This window comes from Cetorhinus maximus, unplaced genomic scaffold (assembly GCF_964194155.1).
Source record: "Cetorhinus maximus unplaced genomic scaffold, sCetMax3.hap1.1 HAP1_SCAFFOLD_2728, whole genome shotgun sequence".
NCBI lineage: Eukaryota > Metazoa > Chordata > Chondrichthyes > Lamniformes > Cetorhinidae > Cetorhinus > Cetorhinus maximus.
Window position 1 is genome coordinate 2,501 of NW_027598660.1, and position 24,374 is coordinate 26,874.

Sequence of the window (24,374 nt, forward strand, 5' to 3'; positions counted from 1 at the left end):
GGTTTCTGGGATCCTGCTGTGCGCCTGAGACTCTGATGGCCTTCCTTCGTTGCCCTCTGCTCTGTGGCAGGTTGAACCGGATGGGATTGCTCCCCGGATGTTCAAGGCGCTGGTCGGGAAGGGACACCCGGAATTCTCCACCAACAGACAACAGGATGCTCAGGAATTCTTCCTGCATTTCATCAACATGGTGGAGGTGAGGATCCCCGCAGGGCCCTGTATCAATCCCCAAACTAATCCCACTGTCCCACTCTCTCCCCATAGCCCTGTATCATTCCCCAAACTAATCCCACTGCCCCACTCTCTCCCCATAGCCCTGTATCAATCCCAAACTAATCCCACTGCCCCGCTCTCTCCCCATAGCCCTGTATCAATCCCAAACTAATCCCACTGCCCCACTCTCTCCCCATAGCCCTGTATCAATCCCAAACTAATCCCACTGCCCCACTCTCTCCCCATAGCCCTGTATCATTCCCCAAACTAATCCCACTGCCCCGCTCTCTCCCCATAGCCCTGTATCAATCCCAAACTAATCCCACTGTCCCACTCTCTCCCCATAGCCCTGTATCAATCCCCAAATTAATCCCGCTGTCCCGCTCTCTCCCCATAGCCCTGTATCAATCCCCAAACTAATCCCACTGCCCCACTCTCTCCCCATAGCCCTGTATCAATCCCAAACTAATCCCACTGTCCCGCTCTCTCCCGATAGCCCTGTATCAATCCCAAACTAATCCCACTGCCCCACTCTCTCCCCATAGCCCTGTATCAATCCCAAACTAATCCCACTGTCCCGCTCTCTCCCGATAACCCTGTATCAATCCCCAAACTAATGCCTTTGCCCTCGTTCCTGTCCAGGACTCTGTGTCCAGGCCCCACCAATCCAGGTTCAGCCTTGCCCTGACCACCCTGTCCAGCTGTGACTTGCACCTGGGCTGACCCCTGTTCTATGCAACGCGGGCTGCGCTCTGCACGCTGCTGGGGAAGCCTCCTGCCATTCCTCCCCGGTCTCGGACTCCAGACCCGCAGCAATGTGCTGGAAAGGCTACTGGCGTCTCACAGGCGAGGCACACATCCCTCACCTCCAGGACATTCAATGCTGACTGACCTGAGCAGCAAAGCCCAGGTCCCCCGAACGGCTTTCGAGAAGGCAAACCTCTGTGCGTCGGTGAGACTCTGTGCGCCCGAGATCACCGAGCAGAGGAGGAGGAAGAGCCCATCGTCGCTGTTCCTTGCCTATCCAGTTAGTCCCCCTCGCAATGTCCCCTGCTCCTTCAATTATCCCCCTTCGAGTATTAACCCTATCCCTCCCTCTTAAAATAACTTCTGAATCTGCTTCCTCTGCCCTTCCAGGCAGGCCCTGATGTGGAAACTTAGAAACTAAGAGCAGGAGTAGGCCATTCGGCCCTTCTCCTCCGTTCAACGTGATCGTGGCCGATTCTCTATCTCAGCTCCGCACTCCCGCTCTCTCTCCCCGCGCCTCTCGATGCCTTTAGAGTTTAGAACTCTTTCAGTTCCCTTCTCTAAATATATTCGGTGACTTGGCCTCCATTCTTCCGAACGCCAGTGAATGCAGACCTCTCCGGCCCCATCTCTCTTCCCACGCCAACCTCGCCACCCTGGGAATCAGTCTGGCTAGCCTTCGCTGCGCTCCCTCTGTGACAAGCTGCTTTCTTTAAGAAGACAAAGCTCCCACCACCCGACAGCCACTTGTTCTTTTTGGTGTCAGCCGCTTTAAATCCTGCCCTCCCGCCAGCGGGAACAGTATCTCCTCCTTTACAGTCCTCCCCCCTCCCCCCTCGCCAAAAACCCTTCTTCTCCAATCTCCTCTCCTTCCTCCTTGTGAAGGAGAACGTGCCTGGGTTCCCAACTCTCCCCCGCCATCCCCCTCCTCCCAGTCGGCTTGAAAGCCTGGGGCGGGTTTTCCCATGCAGTCCAGCGCCCGTAACGTCTTTCCCTGTGCCGCCTCCCCCAGAGGAACTGCCGGAGCTCGGAGAACCCCAACGAATCCTTCCGCTTCCTGGTGGAGGAGAGGATCAACTGCTTGGCCTCGGGCAAGGTCAAGTACACGCAGCGGGTCGACTACATCATGCAGCTACCTGTCCCCATGGAGGCGGCCATCAACAAAGGTCAGGGGGGGCGAGCGGGGTTGGGGCGGGGGGTGGGGGGCGGCGTGGGTGTGGGAGGATCCCACTGACTTTTACCCCGGAGAAGAGCAGGGGCGGAGGGGGGGGTCCGGAGATCGTCCCTCGACAAAACCGGTCTGTTCGTGACCGCCTCGCTGTTTGTGCGGGAGCTGGCTGCGCGCGAATTGAGCGCCCGCGCGCGATCACGTCGCTGGACGAGTCGGCCTGAGTGCCCCGTGTCCAGGGGGACACAGGGTTCGAATCCCGCCTCCGGCGGCTGCTGGTGGGGATTTCGATTCGGTTCGTGAAACCCGGACTGCGAAGCCAGTTTCAGTCACAGGCACTGCGGAACGATGATAAAAAAAAACCCCATCTGGTTCACTGATCCCCATCAGGGAAGGAAATCCGCCCTCCTTACCCCGGTCTGGCCTACACGTGACTCCAAACCCCACCACCACACAGAGACGCGGTTGGCTCTTAACTGCCCCGCCCCCTTTGAAACAGCCGAGGGAGACACCCGGTTCGAGGGGCAATTAGGGCCGGGCAACAGTTGCCGGCCTCGCCAGTGACGTCCACAAGAGCAACGCGAAAAGAAAGATGGCGGCATGTCCAAAGGCAGCGAAACTGCTTCGAGACGCCTGGCAGCCGGGGAAGGTGCTGGAGGAACGTGGTCATGGCTGGGTGGGGAGGGGTGCGCCTTGGGTCTCGTTGGGGCTGCCGGGGAGGGAGCTATTGTGCGGCAGGGAGGGGTCAGGGTGGGCGATGTTGGGTGGCGGGGCGCGTGCGTTGTCCCTCTCCTCCGATCCTGATGCTCCCTCTCCCTACCGCCTCCACAGAGGAGCTGGCGGAGTACGAGGTGAAGAAGCGAGACGCGGAGGAAGAGAAGAGCACGCTGCTGGAGATGGTGAGGGCGAAGATCCCCTTCGAATCCTGCCTGCAGGCCTATGCCGAACCCGAGCAGCTCGATGACTTCTGGAGCACGGCCCTCCTCGCCAAGTCCGTGGCTGTCAAGTAGGTGACCGGGGGCTTCACTGTAACCCTCCGATATACCCCACACCCCTCACTGTGACGCTCCGATATACCCCACACCCCTCACTGTAACACTATGATATATCCCACACTCCTCACTGTAACACTCTGATATACCCCACACTCCTCACTATAACACTCTGATATACCCCACACCCCTCACTGTAACACTCTGATATATCCCACACCCCTCACGGTAACACTCTGATATACCCCACACCCCTCACGGTAACACTCTGATATATCACACACCCCTCACTGTAACACGCTGATATATCCCACACCCCTCACTGTAACACTCTCATATATCCCACACCCCTCACTGTAACACTCTGATATATCCCACACCCCTCACTGTAACACTCTGATATATCCCACACCCCTCACTGTAACACTCTGATATACCCCACACTCCTCACTGTAACACTCTGATATATCCCATACCCCTCACTGTAACACTCTCATATATCCCACACCCCTCACTGTAACTCTCTGATATATCCCACATCCCTCACTGTAACACTCTGATATATCCCACACCCCTCACTGTAACACTCTGATATATCCCACACCCCTCACTGTAACACTCGCATATATCCCACACCCCTCACTGTAACACTCTGATATATCCCACACCCCTCACTGTAACACTCTGATATATCCCACACCCCTCACTCTAACGCTCTGATATATCCCACACCCCTCACTGTAACGCTCTGATATATCTCACACCCCTTACTGTAACACTCTGATATATACCACACTCCTCACTGTAACACTCTGATAAATCCCACACCCCTCACTGTAACACTCTGATATATCCCACATCCCTCACTGTAACACTCTGATATATCCCACAACCCTCACTGTAAAACTCTGATATATCCCACACCCCTCACTGTAACACTCTGATATATCCCACACCCCTCACTGTAACACTCGCATATATCCCACACCCCTCACTGTAACACTCGGATATATCCCACACCCCTCACTGTAACACTCGGATATATTCCACACCCCTCACTGTAACGCTCTGATATATCCCACACCCCTCACTGTAACGCTCTGATATTTCCCACACCCCTTACTGTAACACTCTGATATATCCCACACCCCTCACTGTAACACTCTGATATATACCACACTCCTCACTGTAACACTCTGATAAATCCCACACCCCTCACTGTAACACTCTGATAAATCCCACACCCCTCACTGTAACACTCTGATATACCCCACACCCCTCACTGTAACACCCTGATATATCCCACACCCCTCACTGTAACACTCTGATATATCCCAGACCCCTCACTGTAACACCCTGATATATCCCACACCCCTCACTGTAACACTCTGATATACCCCGCACCCCTCACTGTAACACTCTGATATATCCCACACCCCTCACTGTAACACTCTGATATATCCCACACCCCTCACTGTAACACTCTGATATACCCCACACCCCTCACTGTAACACTCTGATATATCCCACACCCCTCACTGTAACACTCTGATGTTTCCCACACCCCTCACTGTAACACTCTGATATACCCCACACCCCTCACTGTAACACTCTGATATATCCCACACCCCTCACTGTAACACTCTGATATACCCCACACCCCTCACTGTAACACTCTGATATACCCCACACCCCTCACTGTAACACTCTGATATATCCCACACCCCTCACTGTAACACTCTGATATACCCCACACCCCTCACTGTAACACTCTGATATACCCCACACCCCTCACTGTAACACTCTGATATATCCCACACCCCTCACTGTAACACTCTGATATATCCCATACCCCTCACTATAACACTCTGATATACCCCACACCCTTCACTGTAACACTCTGATGTATCCCACACCCCTCACTGTAACACTCTGATGTATCCCATACCCCTCACTGTAACACTCTGATATATCCCACACCCCTCACTGTAACACTCTGATATATCCCTCACCCCTCACTGTAACACTCTGATATATCCCACATCCCTCACTGTAACACTCTGATATATCCCACACCCCTCACTGTAACACTCGCATGTATCCCACACCCCTCACTGTTACACTCTGATATATCCCTCACCCTTCACTGTAACGCTCTGATATATCCCACACCCCTCACTGTAACGCTCTGATATATCCCACACCCCTCACTGTAACTCTCTGATATATCCCACACCCCTCACTGTAACACTCTGATATATACCACACTCCTCACTGTAACACTCTGATAAATCCCACACCCCTCACTGTAACACCCTGATATATCCCACACCCCTCACTGTAACACTCTGATATATCCCACACCCCTCACTGTAACACTCTGATATATCCCACACCCCTCACTGCAACACTCTGATATATCCCACACCCCTCACTGTAACACTCTGATATACCCCACACCCCTCACTGTAACATACTGATATATCCCACACCCCTCACTGTTACACTCCGATATATCCCACACCCCTCACTGTAACACCCTGATATATCCCACACCCCTCACTGTTACACTCCGATATATCCCACACCCCTCACTGTAACACCCTGATATATCCCACACCCCTCACTGTAACACTCTGATATACCCCACACCCCTCACTGTAACATACTGATATATCCCACACCCCTCACTGTAACACTCTGATAAATCCCACACCCCTCACTGTAACACCCTGATATATCCCACACCCCTCACTGTAACACTCTGATATATCCCACACCCCTCACTGTAACACTCTGATATATCCCACACCCCTCACTGTAACACTCTGATATATCCCACACCCCTCACTGTAACATACTGATATATCCCACACCCCTCACTGTAACACTCTGATATATCCCACACCCCTCACTGTAACACTCTGATATACCCCACACCCCTCACTGTAACATACTGATATATCCCACACCCCTCACTGTTACACTCCGATATATCCCACACCCCTCACTGTAACACCCTGATATATCCCACACCCTTCACTGTAACGCTCTGATATTTCCCACACCCCTTACTGTAACACTCTGATATATCCCACACCCCTCACTGTAACACTCTGATATATACCACACTCCTCACTGTAACACTCTGATAAATCCCACACCCCTCACTGTAACACTCTGATATACCCCACACCCCTCACTGTAACACCCTGATATATCCCACACCCCTCACTGTAACACTCTGATATATCCCAGACCCCTCACTGTAACACCCTGATATATCCCACACCCCTCACTGTAACACTCTGATATACCCCGCACCCCTCACTGTAACACTCTGATATATCCCACACCCCTCACTGTAACACTCTGATATATCCCACACCCCTCACTGTAACACTCTGATATACCCCACACCCCTCACTGTAACACTCTGATGTTTCCCACACCCCTCACTGTAACACTCTGATGTTTCCCACACCCCTCACTGTAACACTCTGATATACCCCACACCCCTCACTGTAACACTCTGATATATCCCACACCCCTCACTGTAACACTCTGATATACCCCACACCCCTCACTGTAACACTCTGATATACCCCACACCCCTCACTGTAACACTCTGATATATCCCACACCCCTCACTGTAACACTCTGATATACCCCACACCCCTCACTGTAACACTCTGATATACCCCACACCCCTCACTGTAACACTCTGATATATCCCACACCCCTCACTGTAACACTCTGATATATCCCATACCCCTCACTATAACACTCTGATATACCCCACACCCTTCACTGTAACACTCTGATGTATCCCACACCCCTCACTGTAACACTCTGATGTATCCCATACCCCTCACTGTAACACTCTGATATATCCCACACCCCTCACTGTAACACTCTGATATATCCCTCACCCCTCACTGTAACACTCTGATATATCCCACATCCCTCACTGTAACACTCTGATATATCCCACACCCCTCACTGTAACACTCGCATGTATCCCACACCCCTCACTGTTACACTCTGATATATCCCTCACCCTTCACTGTAACGCTCTGATATATCCCACACCCCTCACTGTAACGCTCTGATATATCCCACACCCCTCACTGTAACTCTCTGATATATCCCACACCCCTCACTGTAACACTCTGATATATACCACACTCCTCACTGTAACACTCTGATAAATCCCACACCCCTCACTGTAACACCCTGATATATCCCACACCCCTCACTGTAACACTCTGATATATCCCACACCCCTCACTGTAACACTCTGATATATCCCACACCCCTCACTGCAACACTCTGATATATCCCACACCCCTCACTGTAACACTCTGATATACCCCACACCCCTCACTGTAACATACTGATATATCCCACACCCCTCACTGTTACACTCCGATATATCCCACACCCCTCACTGTAACACCCTGATATATCCCACACCCCTCACTGTTACACTCCGATATATCCCACACCCCTCACTGTAACACCCTGATATATCCCACACCCCTCACTGTAACACTCTGATATACCCCACACCCCTCACTGTAACATACTGATATATCCCACACCCCTCACTGTAACACTCTGATAAATCCCACACCCCTCACTGTAACACCCTGATATATCCCACACCCCTCACTGTAACACTCTGATATATCCCACACCCCTCACTGTAACACTCTGATATATCCCACACCCCTCACTGTAACACTCTGATATATCCCACACCCCTCACTGTAACATACTGATATATCCCACACCCCTCACTGTAACACTCTGATATATCCCACACCCCTCACTGTAACACTCTGATATACCCCACACCCCTCACTGTAACATACTGATATATCCCACACCCCTCACTGTTACACTCCGATATATCCCACACCCCTCACTGTAACACCCTGATATATCCCACACCCTTCACTGTTACACTCCGATATATCCGACACCCCTCACTGTAACACCCTGATATATCCCACACCCCTCACTGTAACACTCTGATATACCCCACACCCCTCACTGTAACATACTGATATATCCCACACCCCTCACTGTAACACTCTGATAAATCCCACACCCCTCACTGTAACACCCTGATATATCCCACACCCCTCACTGTAACACTCTGATATATCCCACACCCCTCACTGTAACACTCTGATATATCCCACACCCCTCACTGTAACACTCTGATATATCCCACACCCCTCACTGTAACATACTGATATATCCCACACCCCTCACTGTAACACTCTGATATGTCCCACACCCCTCACTGTAACACTCTGATATACCGCACACCCCTCACTGTAACACTCTGATATATCCCACACCCCTCACTGTTACACTCCGATATATCCCACACCCCTCACTGTAAGACTCTGATATATCCCACACCCCTCACTGTAACACTCTGATATATCCCACACCCCTCACTGTAACACTCTGATATATCCCATACCCCTCACTGTAACACTCTGATATACCCCACACCCTTCACTGTAACACTCTGATATATCCCACACCCCTCACTGTAACACTCTGATATATCCCATACCCCTCACTGTAACACTCTGATATATCCCTCACCCCTCACTGTAACACTCTGATATATTCCACACTCCTCACTGTAACACTCTGATAAATCCCACACCCCTCACTGTAACACCCTGATATATCCCACACCCCTCACTGTAACACTCTGATATATCCCACACCCCTCACTGTAACACTCTGATATATCCCACACCCCTCACAGTAACACTCTGATATACCCCACACCCCTCACTGTAACACTCTGATATATCCCACACCCCTCACTGTAACACTCTGATATATCCCACACCCCTCACTGTAACACTCTGATATATCCCACACCCCTCACTGTAACACTCTGATATATCCCTCACCCCTCACTGTAACACTCTGATATATCCCACATCCCTCACTGTAACACTCTGATATATCCCACACCCCTCACTGTAACACTCGCATGTATCCCACACCCCTCACTTTAACACTCTGATATATCCCACACCCTTCACGGTAACGCTCTGATATATCCCACACCCCTCACTGTAACGCTCTGATATATCCCACACCCCTCACTGTAACACTCTGATATATCCCACACCCCTCACTGTAACACTCTGATATATACCACACTCCTCACTGTAACACTCTGATAAATCCGACACCCCTCACTGTAACACCCTGATATATCCCACACCCCTCACTGTAACACTCTGTTATATCCCACACCCCTCACTGTAACACTCTGATATATCCCACACCCCTCACTGTAACACTCTGATATACCCCGCACCCCTCACTGTAACACTCTGATATATCCCACACCCCTCAGTGTAACACTCTGATGTACCCCACACCCCTCACTGTAACATACTGATATATCCCACACCCCTCACTGTTACACTCCGATATATCCCACACCCCTCACTGTAACACCCTGATATATCCCACACCCCTCACTGTTACACTCCGATATATCCCACACCCCTCACTGTAACACCCTGATATATCCCACACCCCTCACTGTAACACTCTGATATACCCCACACCCCTCACTGTAACATACTGATATATCCCACACCCCTCACTGTAACACTCTGATAAATCCCACACCCCTCACTGTAACACCCTGATATATCCCACACCCCTCACTGTAACACTCTGATATATCCCACACCCCTCACTGTAACACTCTGATATATCCCACACCCCTCACTGTAACACTCTGATATATCCCACACCCCTCACTGTAACATACTGATATATCCCACACCCCTCACTGTAACACTCTGATATATCCCACACCCCTCACTGTAACACTCTGATATACCCCACACCCCTCACTGTAACATACTGATATATCCCACACCCCTCACTGTTACACTCCGATATATCCCACACCCCTCACTGTAAGACTCTGATATATCCCACACCCCTCACTGTAACACTCTGATATATCCCACACCCCTCACTGTAACACTCTGATATATCCCACCCCCCTCACGGTAACACTCTGATATACCCCACACCCCTCACTGTAACACGCTGATATATCCCACACCCCTCACTGTAACACTCTCATATATCCCACACCCCTCACTGTAATAACTCTGATATATCCCACACCCCTCACTGTAACACTCTGATATATCCCACACCCCTCACTGTAACACTCTGATATACCCCACACTCCTCACTGTAACACTCTGATATACCCCACACTCCTCACTGTAACACTCTGATATATCCCATACCCCTCACTGTAACACTCTCATATATCCCACACCCCTCACTGTAACTCTCTGATATATCCCACATCCCTCACTGTAACACTCTGATATATCCCACACCCCTCACTGTAACACTCTGATATATCCCACACCCCTCACTGTAACACTCTGATATATCCCACACCCCTCACTGTAACACTCTGATATACCCCGCACCCCTCACTGTAACACTCTGATATATCCCACACCCCTCACTGTAACACTCTGATATACCCCACACCCCTCACTGTAACATACTGATATATCCCACACCCCTCACTGTTACACTCCGATATACCCCACACCCCTCACTGTAACATACTGATATATCCCACACCCCTCACTGTAACACTCTGATAAATCCCACACCCCTCACTGTAACACCCTGATATATCCCACACCCCTCACTGTAACACTCTGATATATCCCACACCCCTCACTGTAACACTCTGATATGTCCCACACCCCTCACTGTAACACTCTGATATATCCCACACCCCTCACTGTAACGTACTGATATATCCCACACCCCTCACTGTAACACTCTGATATATCCCACACCCCTTACTGTAACACTCTGATATACCCCACACCCCTCACTGTATCATACTGATATATCCCACACCCCTCACTGTTACACTCCGATATATCCCACACCCCTCACTGTAAGACTCTGATATATCCCGCACCCCTCACTGTAACACTCTGATATATCCCACACCCCTCACTGTAACACTCTGATATATCCCACACCCCTCACGGTAACACTCTGATATACCCCACACCCCTCACGGTAACACTCTGATATATCACACACCCCTCACTGTAACACGCTGATATATCCCACACCCCTCACTGTAACACTCTCATATATCCCACACCCCTCACTGTAACACTCTGATATATCCCACACCCCTCACTGTAACACTCTGATATATCCCACACCCCTCACTGTAACACTCTGATATACCCCACACTCCTCACTGTAACACTCTGATATACCCCACACTCCTCACTGTAACACTCTGATATATCCCATACCCCTCACTGTAACACTCTCATATATCCCACACCCCTCACTGTAACTCTCTGATATATCCCACATCCCTCACTGTAACACTCTGATATATCCCACACCCCTCACTGTAACACTCTGATATATCCCACACCCCTCACTGTAACACTCGCATATATCCCACACCCCTCACTTTAACACTCGGATATATCCCACACTCCTCACTGTAACACTCTGATATATCCCACACCCCTCACTGTAACGCTCTGATATATCCCACACCCCTCACTGTAACGCTCTGATATATCCCACACCCCTTACTGTAGTACTCTGATATATACCACACTCCTCACTGTAACACTCTGATAAATCCCACACCCCTCACTGTAACACTCTGATAAATCCCACAACCCTCACTGTAACACCCTGATATACCCCACACCCCTCACTGTAACACCCTGATATATCCCACACCCCTCACTGTAACACTCTGATATATCCCACACCCCTCACTGTAACACTCTGATATATCCCACACCCCTCACTGTAACACTCTGATATATACCACACTCCTCACTGTAACACTCTGATAAATCCCACACCCCTCACTGTAACACCCAGATATATCCCATACCCCTCACTGTAACACTCTGATATATCCCACACCCCTCAATGTAACACTCTGATATATCCCACACCCCTCACAGTAACACTCTGATATACCCCACACCCCTCACTGTAACACTCTGATATATCCCACACCCCTCACTGTAACACTCTGATATATCCCACACCCCTCACTGTAACACTCTGATATATCCCACACCCCTCACTGTAACACTCTGATATATCCCTCACCCCTCACTGTAACACTCTGATATATCCCACATCCCTCACTGTAACACTCTGATATATCCCACACCCCTCACTGTAACACTCGCATGTATCCCACACCCCTCACTGTAACACTCTGATATATCCCACACCCCTCACTGTAACACTCTGATATATCCCACACCCCTCACTGTAACATACTGATATATCCCACACCCCTCACTGTAACACTCTGATATATCCCACACCCCTCACTGTAACACTCTGATATACCCCACACCCCTCACTGTAACATACTGATATATCCCACACCCCTCACTGTTACACTCCGATATATCCCACACCCCTCACTGTAAGACTCTGATATATCCCACACCCCTCACTGTAACACTCTGATATATCCCACACCCCTCACTGTAACACTCTGATATATCCCACACCCCTCACGGTAACACTCTGATATACCCCACACCCCTCACGGTAACACTCTGATATATCACACACCCCTCACTGTAACACGCTGATATATCCCACACCCCTCACTGTAACACTCTCATATATCCCACACCCCTCACTGTAACACTCTGATATATCCCACACCCCTCACTGTAACACTCTGATATACCCCACACTCCTCACTGTAACACTCTGATATACCCCACACTCCTCACTGTAACACTCTGATATATCCCATAGCCCTCACTGTAACACTCTCATATATCCCACACCCCTCACTGTAACTCTCTGATGTATCCCACATCCCTCACTGTAACACTCTGATATATCCCACACCCCTCACTGTAACACTCTGATATATCCCACACCCCTCACTGTAACACTCGCATATATCCCACACCCCTCACTGTAACACTCGGATATATCCCACACCCCTCACTGTAACACTCTGATATATCCCACACCCCTCACTGTAACGCTCTGATATATCCCACACCCCTCACTGTAAAGCTCTTATATATCCCACACCCCTTACTGTAATACTCTGATATATACCACACTCCTCACTGTAACACTCTGATAAATCCCACACCCCTCACTGTAACACTCTGATAAATCCCACAACCCTCACTGTAACACCCTGATATACCCCACACCCCTCACTGTAACACCCTGATATATTCCACACCCCTCACTGTAACACTCTGATATATCCCACACCCCTCACTGTAACACTCTGATATACCCCGCACCCCTCACTGTAACATACTGATATATCCCACACTCCTCACTGTAACACTCTGATATACCCCACACTCCTCACTGTAACACTCTGATATATCCCATACCCCTCACTGTAACACTCTCATATATCCCACACCCCTCACTGTAACTCTCTGATATATCCCACATCCCTCACTGTAACACTCTGATATATCCCACACCCCTCACTGTAACACTCTGATATATCCCACACCCCTCACTGTAACACTCGCATATATCCCACACCCCTCACTGTAACACTCGGATATATCCCACACCCCTCACTGTAACACTCTGATATATCCCACACCCCTCACTGTAACGCTCTGATATATCCCACACCCCTCACTGTAACGCTCTGATATATCTCACACCCCTTACTGTAACACTCTGATATATACCACACTCCTCACTGTAACACTCTGATAAATCCCACACCCCTCACTGTAACACTCTGATATATCCCACATCCCTCACTGTAACACTCTGATATATCCCACAACCCTCACTGTAAAACTCTGATATATCCCACACCCCTCACTGTAACACTCTGATATATCCCACACCCCTCACTGTAACACTCGCATATATCCCACACCCCTCACTGTAACACTCGGATATATCCCACACCCCTCACTGTAACACTCGGATATATTCCACACCCCTCACTGTAACGCTCTGATATATCCCACACCCCTCACTGTAACGCTCTGATATTTCCCACACCCCTTACTGTAACACTCTGATATATCCCACACCCCTCACTGTAACACTCTGATATATACCACACTCCTCACTGTAACACTCTGATAAATCCCACACCCCTCACTGTAACACTCTGATAAATCCCACACCCCTCACTGTAACACTCTGATATCCCCCACACCCCTCACTGTAACACCCTGATATATCCCACACCCCTCACTGTAACACTCTGATATATCCCAGACCCCTCACTGTAACACCCTGATATATCCCACACCCCTCACTGTAACACTCTGATATACCCCGCACCCCTCACTGTAACACTCTGATATATCCCACACCCCTCACTGTAACACTCTGATATATCCCACACCCCTCACTGTAACACTCTGATATACCCCACACCCCTCACTGTAACACTCTGATATATCCCACACCCCTCACTGTAACACTCTGATGTTTCCCACACCCCTCACTGTAACACTCTGATATACCCCACACCCCTCACTGTAACACTCTGATATATCCCACACCCCTCACTTTAACACTCTGATATACCCCACACCCCTCACTGTAACACTCTGATATACCCCACACCCCTCACTGTAACACTCTGATATATCCCACACCCCTCACTGTAACACTCTGATATACCCCACACCCCTCACTGTAACACTCTGATATACCCCACACCCCTCACTGTAACACTCTGATATATCCCACACCCCTCACTGTAACACTCTGATATATCCCATACCCCTCACTATAACACTCTGATATACCCCACACCCTTCACTGTAACACTCTGATATATCCCACACCCCTCACTGTAACACTCCGATGTATCCCATACCCCTCACTGTAACACTCTGATATATCCCACACCCCTCACTGTAACACTCTGATATATCCCTCACCCCTCACTGTAACACTCTGATATATCCCACATCCCTCACTGTAACACTCTGATATATCCCACATCCCTCACTGTAACACTCGCATGTATCCCACACCCCTCACTGTAACACCCTGATATATCCCACACCCCTCACTGTTACACTCCGATATATCCCACACCCCTCACTGTAACACCCTGATATATCCCACACCCCTCACTGTAACACTCTGATATACCCCACACCCCTCACTGTAACATACTGATATATCCCACACCCCTCACTGTAACACTCTGATAAATCCCACACCCCTCACTGTAACACCCTGATATATCCCACACCCCTCACTGTAACACTCTGATATATCCCACACCCCTCACTGTAACACTCTGATATATCCCACACCCCTCACTGTAACACTCTGATATATCCCACACCCCTCACTGTAACATACTGATATATCCCACACCCCTCACTGTAACACTCTGATATATCCCACACCCCTCACTGTAACACTCTGATATACCCCACACCCCTCACTGTAACATACTGATATATCCCACACCCCTCACTGTTACACTCCGATATATCCCACACCCCTCACTGTAACACCCTGATATATCCCACACCCTTCACTGTAACGCTCTGATATTTCCCACACCCCTTACTGTAACACTCTGATATATCCCACACCCCTCACTGTAACACTCTGATATATACCACACTCCTCACTGTAACACTCTGATAAATCCCACACCCCTCACTGTAACACTCTGATATACCCCACACCCCTCACTGTAACACCCTGATATATCCCACACCCCTCACTGTAACACTCTGATATATCCCAGACCCCTCACTGTAACACCCTGATATATCCCACACCCCTCACTGTAACACTCTGATATACCCCGCACCCCTCACTGTAACACTCTGATATATCCCACACCCCTCACTGTAACACTCTGATATATCCCACACCCCTCACTGTAACACTCTGATATACCCCACACCCCTCACTGTAACACTCTGATATATCCCACACCCCTCACTGTAACACTCTGATGTTTCCCACACCCCTCACTGTAACACTCTGATATACCCCACACCCCTCACTGTAACACTCTGATATATCCCACACCCCTCACTGTAACACTCTGATATACCCCACACCCCTCACTGTAACACTCTGATATACCCCACACCCCTCACTGTAACACTCTGATATATCCCACACCCCTCACTGTAACACTCTGATATACCCCACACCCCTCACTGTAACACTCTGATATACCCCACACCCCTCACTTTAACACTCTGATATATCCCACACCCCTCACTGTAACACTCTGATATATCCCATACCCCTCACTATAACACTCTGATATACCCCACACCCTTCACTGTAACACTCTGATGTATCCCACACCCCTCACTGTAACACTCTGATGTATCCCATACCCCTCACTGTAACACTCTGATATATCCCACACCCCTCACTGTAACACTCTGATATATCCCTCACCCTTCACTGTAACACTCTGATATATCCCACATCCCTCACTGTAACACTCTGATATATCCCACACCCCTCACTGTAACACTCGCATGTATCCCACACCCCTCACTGTTACACTCTGATATATCCCTCACCCTTCACTGTAACGCTCTGATATATCCCACACCCCTCACTGTAACGCTCTGATATATCCCACACCCCTCACTGTAACTCTCTGATATATCCCACACCCCTCACTGTAACACTCTGATATATACCACACTCCTCACTGTAACACTCTGATAAATCCCACACCCCTCACTGTAACACCCTGATATATCCCACACCCCTCACTGTAACACTCTGATATATCCCACACCCCTCACTGTAACACTCTGATATATCCCACACCCCTCACTGCAACACTCTGATATATCCCACACCCCTCACTGTAACACTCTGATATACCCCACACCCCTCACTGTAACATACTGATATATCCCACACCCCTCACTGTTACACTCCGATATATCCCACACCCCTCACTGTAACACCCTGATATATCCCACACCCCTCACTGTTACACTCCGATATATCCCACACCCCTCACTGTAACACCCTGATATATCCCACACCCCTCACTGTAACACTCTGATATACCCCACACCCCTCACTGTAACATACTGATATATCCCACACCCCTCACTGTAACACTCTGATAAATCCCACACCCCTCACTGTAACACCCTGATATATCCCACACCCCTCACTGTAACACTCTGATATATCCCACACCCCTCACTGTAACACTCTGATATATCCCACACCCCTCACTGTAACACTCTGATATATCCCACACCCCTCACTGTAACATACTGATATATCCCACACCCCTCACTGTAACACTCTGATATATCCCACACCCCTCACTGTAACACTCTGATATACCCCACACCCCTCACTGTAACATACTGATATATCCCACACCCCTCACTGTTACACTCCGATATATCCCACACCCCTCACTGTAACACCCTGATATATCCCACACCCTTCACTGTTACACTCCGATATATCCGACACCCCTCACTGTAACACCCTGATATATCCCACACCCCTCACTGTAACACTCTGATATACCCCACACCCCTCACTGTAACATACTGATATATCCCACACCCCTCACTGTAACACTCTGATAAATCCCACACCCCTCACTGTAACACCCTGATATATCCCACACCCCTCACTGTAACACTCTGATATATCCCACACCCCTCACTGTAACACTCTGATATATCCCACACCCCTCACTGTAACACTCTGATATATCCCACACCCCTCACTGTAACATACTGATATATCCCACACCCCTCACTGTAACACTCTGATATGTCCCACACCCCTCACTGTAACACTCTGATATACCGCACACCCCTCACTGTAACACTCTGATATATCCCACACCCCTCACTGTTACACTCCGATATATCCCACACCCCTCACTGTAAGACTCTGATATATCCCACACCCCTCACTGTAACACTCTGATATATCCCACACCCCTCACTGTAACACTCTGATATATCCCATACCCCTCACTGTAACACTCTGATATACCCCACACCCTTCACTGTAACACTCTGATATATCCCACACCCCTCACTGTAACACTCTGATATATCCCATACCCCTCACTGTAACACTCTGATATATCCCTCACCCCTCACTGTAACACTCTGATATATTCCACACTCCTCACTGTAACACTCTGATAAATCCCACACCCCTCACTGTAACACCCTGATATATCCCACACCCCTCACTGTAACACTCTGATATATCCCACACCCCTCACTGTAACACTCTGATATATCCCACACCCCTCACAGTAACACTCTGATATACCCCACACCCCTCACTGTAACACTCTGATATATCCCACACCCCTCACTGTAACACTCTGATATATCCCACACCCCTCACTGTAACACTCTGATATATCCCACACCCCTCACTGTAACACTCTGATATATCCCTCACCCCTCACTGTAACACTCTGATATATCCCACATCCCTCACTGTAACACTCTGATATATCCCACACCCCTCACTGTAACACTCGCATGTATCCCACACCCCTCACTTTAACACTCTGATATATCCCACACCCTTCACGGTAACGCTCTGATATATCCCACACCCCTCACTGTAACGCTCTGATATATCCCACACCCCTCACTGTAACACTCTGATATATCCCACACCCCTCACTGTAACACTCTGATATATACCACACTCCTCACTGTAACACTCTGATAAATCCGACACCCCTCACTGTAACACCCTGATATATCCCACACCCCTCACTGTAACACTCTGTTATATCCCACACCCCTCACTGTAACACTCTGATATATCCCACACCCCTCACTGTAACACTCTGATATACCCCGCACCCCTCACTGTAACACTCTGATATATCCCACACCCCTCACTGTAACACTCTGATGTACCCCACACCCCTCACTGTAACATACTGATATATCCCACACCCCTCACTGTTACACTCCGATATATCCCACACCCCTCACTGTAACACCCTGATATATCCCACACCCCTCACTGTTACACTCCGATATATCCCACACCCCTCACTGTAACACCCTGATATATCCCACACCCCTCACTGTAACACTCTGATATACCCCACACCCCTCACTGTAACATACTGATATATCCCACACCCCTCACTGTAACACTCTGATAAATCCCACACCCCTCACTGTAACACCCTGATATATCCCGCACCCCTCACTGTAACACTCTGATATATCCCACACCCCTCACTGTAACACTCTGATATATCCCACACCCCTCACTGTAACACTCTGATATATCCCACACCCCTCACTGTAACATACTGATATATCCCACACCCCTCACTGTAACACTCTGATATATCCCACACCCCTCACTGTAACACTCTGATATACCCCACACCCCTCACTGTAACATACTGATATATCCCACACCCCTCACTGTTACACTCCGATATATCCCACACCCCTCACTGTAAGACTCTGATATATCCCACACCCCTCACTGTAACACTCTGATATATCCCACACCCCTCACTGTAACACTCTGATATATCCCACCCCCCTCACGGTAACACTCTGATATACCCCACACCCCTCACGGTAACACTCTGATATATCACACACCCCTCACTGTAACACGCTGATATATCCCACACCCCTCACTGTAACACTCTCATATATCCCACACCCCTCACTGTAATAACTCTGATATATCCCACACCCCTCACTGTAACACTCTGATATATCCCACACCCCTCACTGTAACACTCTGATATACCCCACACTCCTCACTGTAACACTCTGATATACCCCACACTCCTCACTGTAACACTCTGATATATCCCATACCCCTCACTGTAACACTCTCATATATCCCACACCCCTCACTGTAACTCTCTGATATATCCCACATCCCTCACTGTAACACTCTGATATATCCCACACCCCTCACTGTAACACTCTGATATATCCCACACCCCTCACTGTAACACTCTGATATATCCCACACCCCTCACTGTAACACTCTGAATTACCCCGCACCCCTCACTGTAACACTCTGATATATCCCACACCCCTCACTGTAACACTCTGATATACCCCACACCCCTCACTGTAACATACTGATATATCCCACACCCCTCACTGTTACACTCCGATATACCCCACACCCCTCACTGTAACATACTGATATATCCCACACCCCTCACTGTAACACTCTGATAAATCCCACACCCCTCACTGTAACACCCTGATATATCCCACACCCCTCACTGTAACACTCTGATATATCCCACACCCCTCACTGTAACACTCTGATATGTCCCACACCCCTCACTGTAACACTCTGATATATCCCACACCCCTCACTGTAACGTACTGATATATCCCACACCCCTCACTGTAACACTCTGATATATCCCACACCCCTTACTGTAACACTCTGATATACCCCACACCCCTCACTGTATCATACTGATATATCCCACACCCCTCACTGTTACACTCCGATATATCCCACACCCCTCACTGTAAGACTCTGATATATCCCGCACCCCTCACTGTAACACTCTGATATATCCCACACCCCTCACTGTAACACTCTGATATATCCCACACCCCTCACGGTAACACTCTGATATACCCCACACCCCTCACGGTAACACTCTGATATATCACACACCCCTCACTGTAACACGCTGATATATCCCACACCCCTCACTGTAACACTCTCATATATCCCACACCCCTCACTGTAACACTCTGATATATCCCACACCCCTCACTGTAACACTCTGATATATCCCACACCCCTCACTGTAACACTCTGATATACCCCACACTCCTCACTGTAACACTCTGATATACCCCACACTCCTCACTGTAACACTCTGATATATCCCATACCCCTCACTGTAACACTCTCATATATCCCACACCCCTCACTGTAACTCTCTGATATATCCCACATCCCTCACTGTAACACTCTGATATATCCCACACCCCTCACTGTAACACTCTGATATATCCCACACCCCTCACTGTAACACTCGCATATATCCCACACCCCTCACTTTAACACTCGGATATATCCCACACTCCTCACTGTAACACTCTGATATATCCCACACCCCTCACTGTAACGCTCTGATATATCCCACACCCCTCACTGTAACGCTCTGATATATCCCACACCCCTTACTGTAGTACTCTGATATATACCACACTCCTCACTGTAACACTCTGATAAATCCCACACCCCTCACTGTAACACTCTGATAAATTCCACAACCCTCACTGTAACACCCTGATATACCCCACACCCCTCACTGTAACACCCTGATATATCCCACACCCCTCACTGTAACACTCTGATATATCCCACACCCCTCACTGTAACACTCTGATATATCCCACACCCCTCACTGTAACACTCTGATATATACCACACTCCTCACTGTAACACTCTGATAAATCCCACACCCCTCACTGTAACACCCAGATATATCCCATACCCCTCACTGTAACACTCTGATATATCCCACACCCCTCAATGTAACACTCTGATATATCCCACACCCCTCACAGTAACACTCTGATATACCCCACACCCCTCACTGTAACACTCTGATATATCCCACACCCCTCACTGTAACACTCTGATATATCCCACACCCCTCACTGTAACACTCTGATATATCCCACACCCCTCACTGTAACACTCTGATATATCCCTCACCCCTCACTGTAACACTCTGATATATCCCACATCCCTCACTGTAACACTCTGATATATCCCACACCCCTCACTGTAACACTCGCATGTATCCCACACCCCTCACTGTAACACTCTGATATATCCCACACCCCTCACTGTAACACTCTGATATATCCCACACCCCTCACTGTAACATACTGATATATCCCACACCCCTCACTGTAACACTCTGATATATCCCACACCCCTCACTGTAACACTCTGATATACCCCACACCCCTCACTGTAACATACTGATATATCCCACACCCCTCACTGTTACACTCCGATATATCCCACACCCCTCACTGTAAGACTCTGATATATCCCACACCCCTCACTGTAACACTCTGATATATCCCACACCCCTCACTGTAACACTCTGATATATCCCACACCCCTCACGGTAACACTCTGATATACCCCACACCCCTCACGGTAACACTCTGATATATCACACACCCCTCACTGTAACACGCTGATATATCCCACACCCCTCACTGTAACACTCTCATATATCCCACACCCCTCACTGTAACACTCTGATATATCCCACACCCCTCACTGTAACACTCTGATATACCCCACACTCCTCACTGTAACACTCTGATATACCCCACACTCCTCACTGTAACACTCTGATATATCCCATAGCCCTCACTGTAACACTCTCATATATCCCACACCCCTCACTGTAACTCTCTGATGTATCCCACATCCCTCACTGTAACACTCTGATATATCCCACACCCCTCACTGTAACACTCTGATATATCCCACACCCCTCACTGTAACACTCGCATATATCCCACACCCCTCACTGTAACACTCGGATATATCCCACACCCCTCACTGTAACACTCTGATATATCCCACACCCCTCACTGTAACGCTCTGATATATCCCACACCCCTCACTGTAAAGCTCTTATATATCCCACACCCCTTACTGTAATACTCTGATATATACCACACTCCTCACTGTAACACTCTGATAAATCCCACACCCCTCACTGTAACACTCTGATAAATCCCACAACCCTCACTGTAACACCCTGATATACCCCACACCCCTCACTGTAACACCCTGATATATTCCACACCCCTCACTGTAACACTCTGATATATCCCACACCCCTCACTGTAACACTCTGATATATCCCACACCCCTCACTGTAACACTCTGATATATACCACACTCCTCACTGTAACACTCTGATAAATCCCACACCCCTCACTGTAACACTCTGATATATCCCACACCCCTCACTGTAACACCCTGATATATCCCACACCCCTCACTGTAACACTCTGATATATCCCACACCCCTCACTGTAACACTCTGATACACCCCACACCCCTCACTGTAACATACTGATATATCCCACACCCCTCACTGTAACACTCTGATTTATCCCACACCCCTCACTGTAACACTCTGATATACCCCGCACCCCTCACTGTAACATACTGATATATCCCACACTCCTCACTGTAACACTCTGATATACCCCACACTCCTCACTGTAACACTCTGATATATCCCATACCCCTCACTGTAAAACTCTCATATATCCCACACCCCTCACTGTAACTCTCTGATATATCCCACATCCCTCACTGTAACACTCTGATATATCCCACACCCCTCACTGTAACACTCTGATATATCCCACACCCCTCACTGTAACACTCGCATATATCCCACACCCCTCACTGTAACACTCGGATATATCCCACACCCCTCACTGTAACACTCTGATATATCCCACACCCCTCACTGTAACGCTCTGATATATCCCACACCCCTCACTGTAACGCTCTGATATATCTCACACCCCTTACTGTAACACTCTGATATATACCACACTCCTCACTGTAACACTCTGATAAATCCCACACCCCTCACTGTAACACTCTGATATATCCCACATCCCTCACTGTAACACTCTGATATTTCCCACAACCCTCACTGTAAAACTCTGATATATCCCACACCCCTCACTGTAACACTCTGATATATCCCACACCCCTCACTGTAACACTCGCATATATCCCACACCCCTCACTGTAACACTCGGATATATCCCACACCCCTCACTGTAACACTCGGATATATTCCACACCCCTCACTGTAACGCTCTGATATATCCCACACCCCTCACTGTAACGCTCTGATATTTCCCACACCCCTTACTGTAACACTCTGATATATCCCACACCCCTCACTGTAACACTCTGATATATACCACACTCCTCACTGTAACACTCTGATAAATCCCACACCCCTCACTGTAACACTCTGATAAATCCCACACCCCTCACTGTAACACTCTGATATACCCCACACCCCTCACTGTAACACCCTGATATATCCCACACCCCTCACT

General features: G+C 48.9%; 1 protein-coding gene across 1 annotated transcript in view; it reads left to right on the plus strand.

Annotated features, from left to right (window-relative positions):
* Positions 1 to 24,374, plus strand: part of LOC144677596 (ubiquitin carboxyl-terminal hydrolase 5-like) — a gene marked incomplete at both ends in the record, with an annotated part of 37,735 nt that overhangs the window by 1,838 nt on the left and 11,523 nt on the right. Inside the window, 3 exons of the mRNA XM_078537637.1 lie at positions 71 to 196; positions 1,973 to 2,126; positions 2,960 to 3,134. Coding sequence (XP_078393763.1) covers positions 71 to 196; positions 1,973 to 2,126; positions 2,960 to 3,134 — 455 coding nt within the window. The remainder of the gene's footprint in view (positions 1 to 70; positions 197 to 1,972; positions 2,127 to 2,959; positions 3,135 to 24,374) is intronic.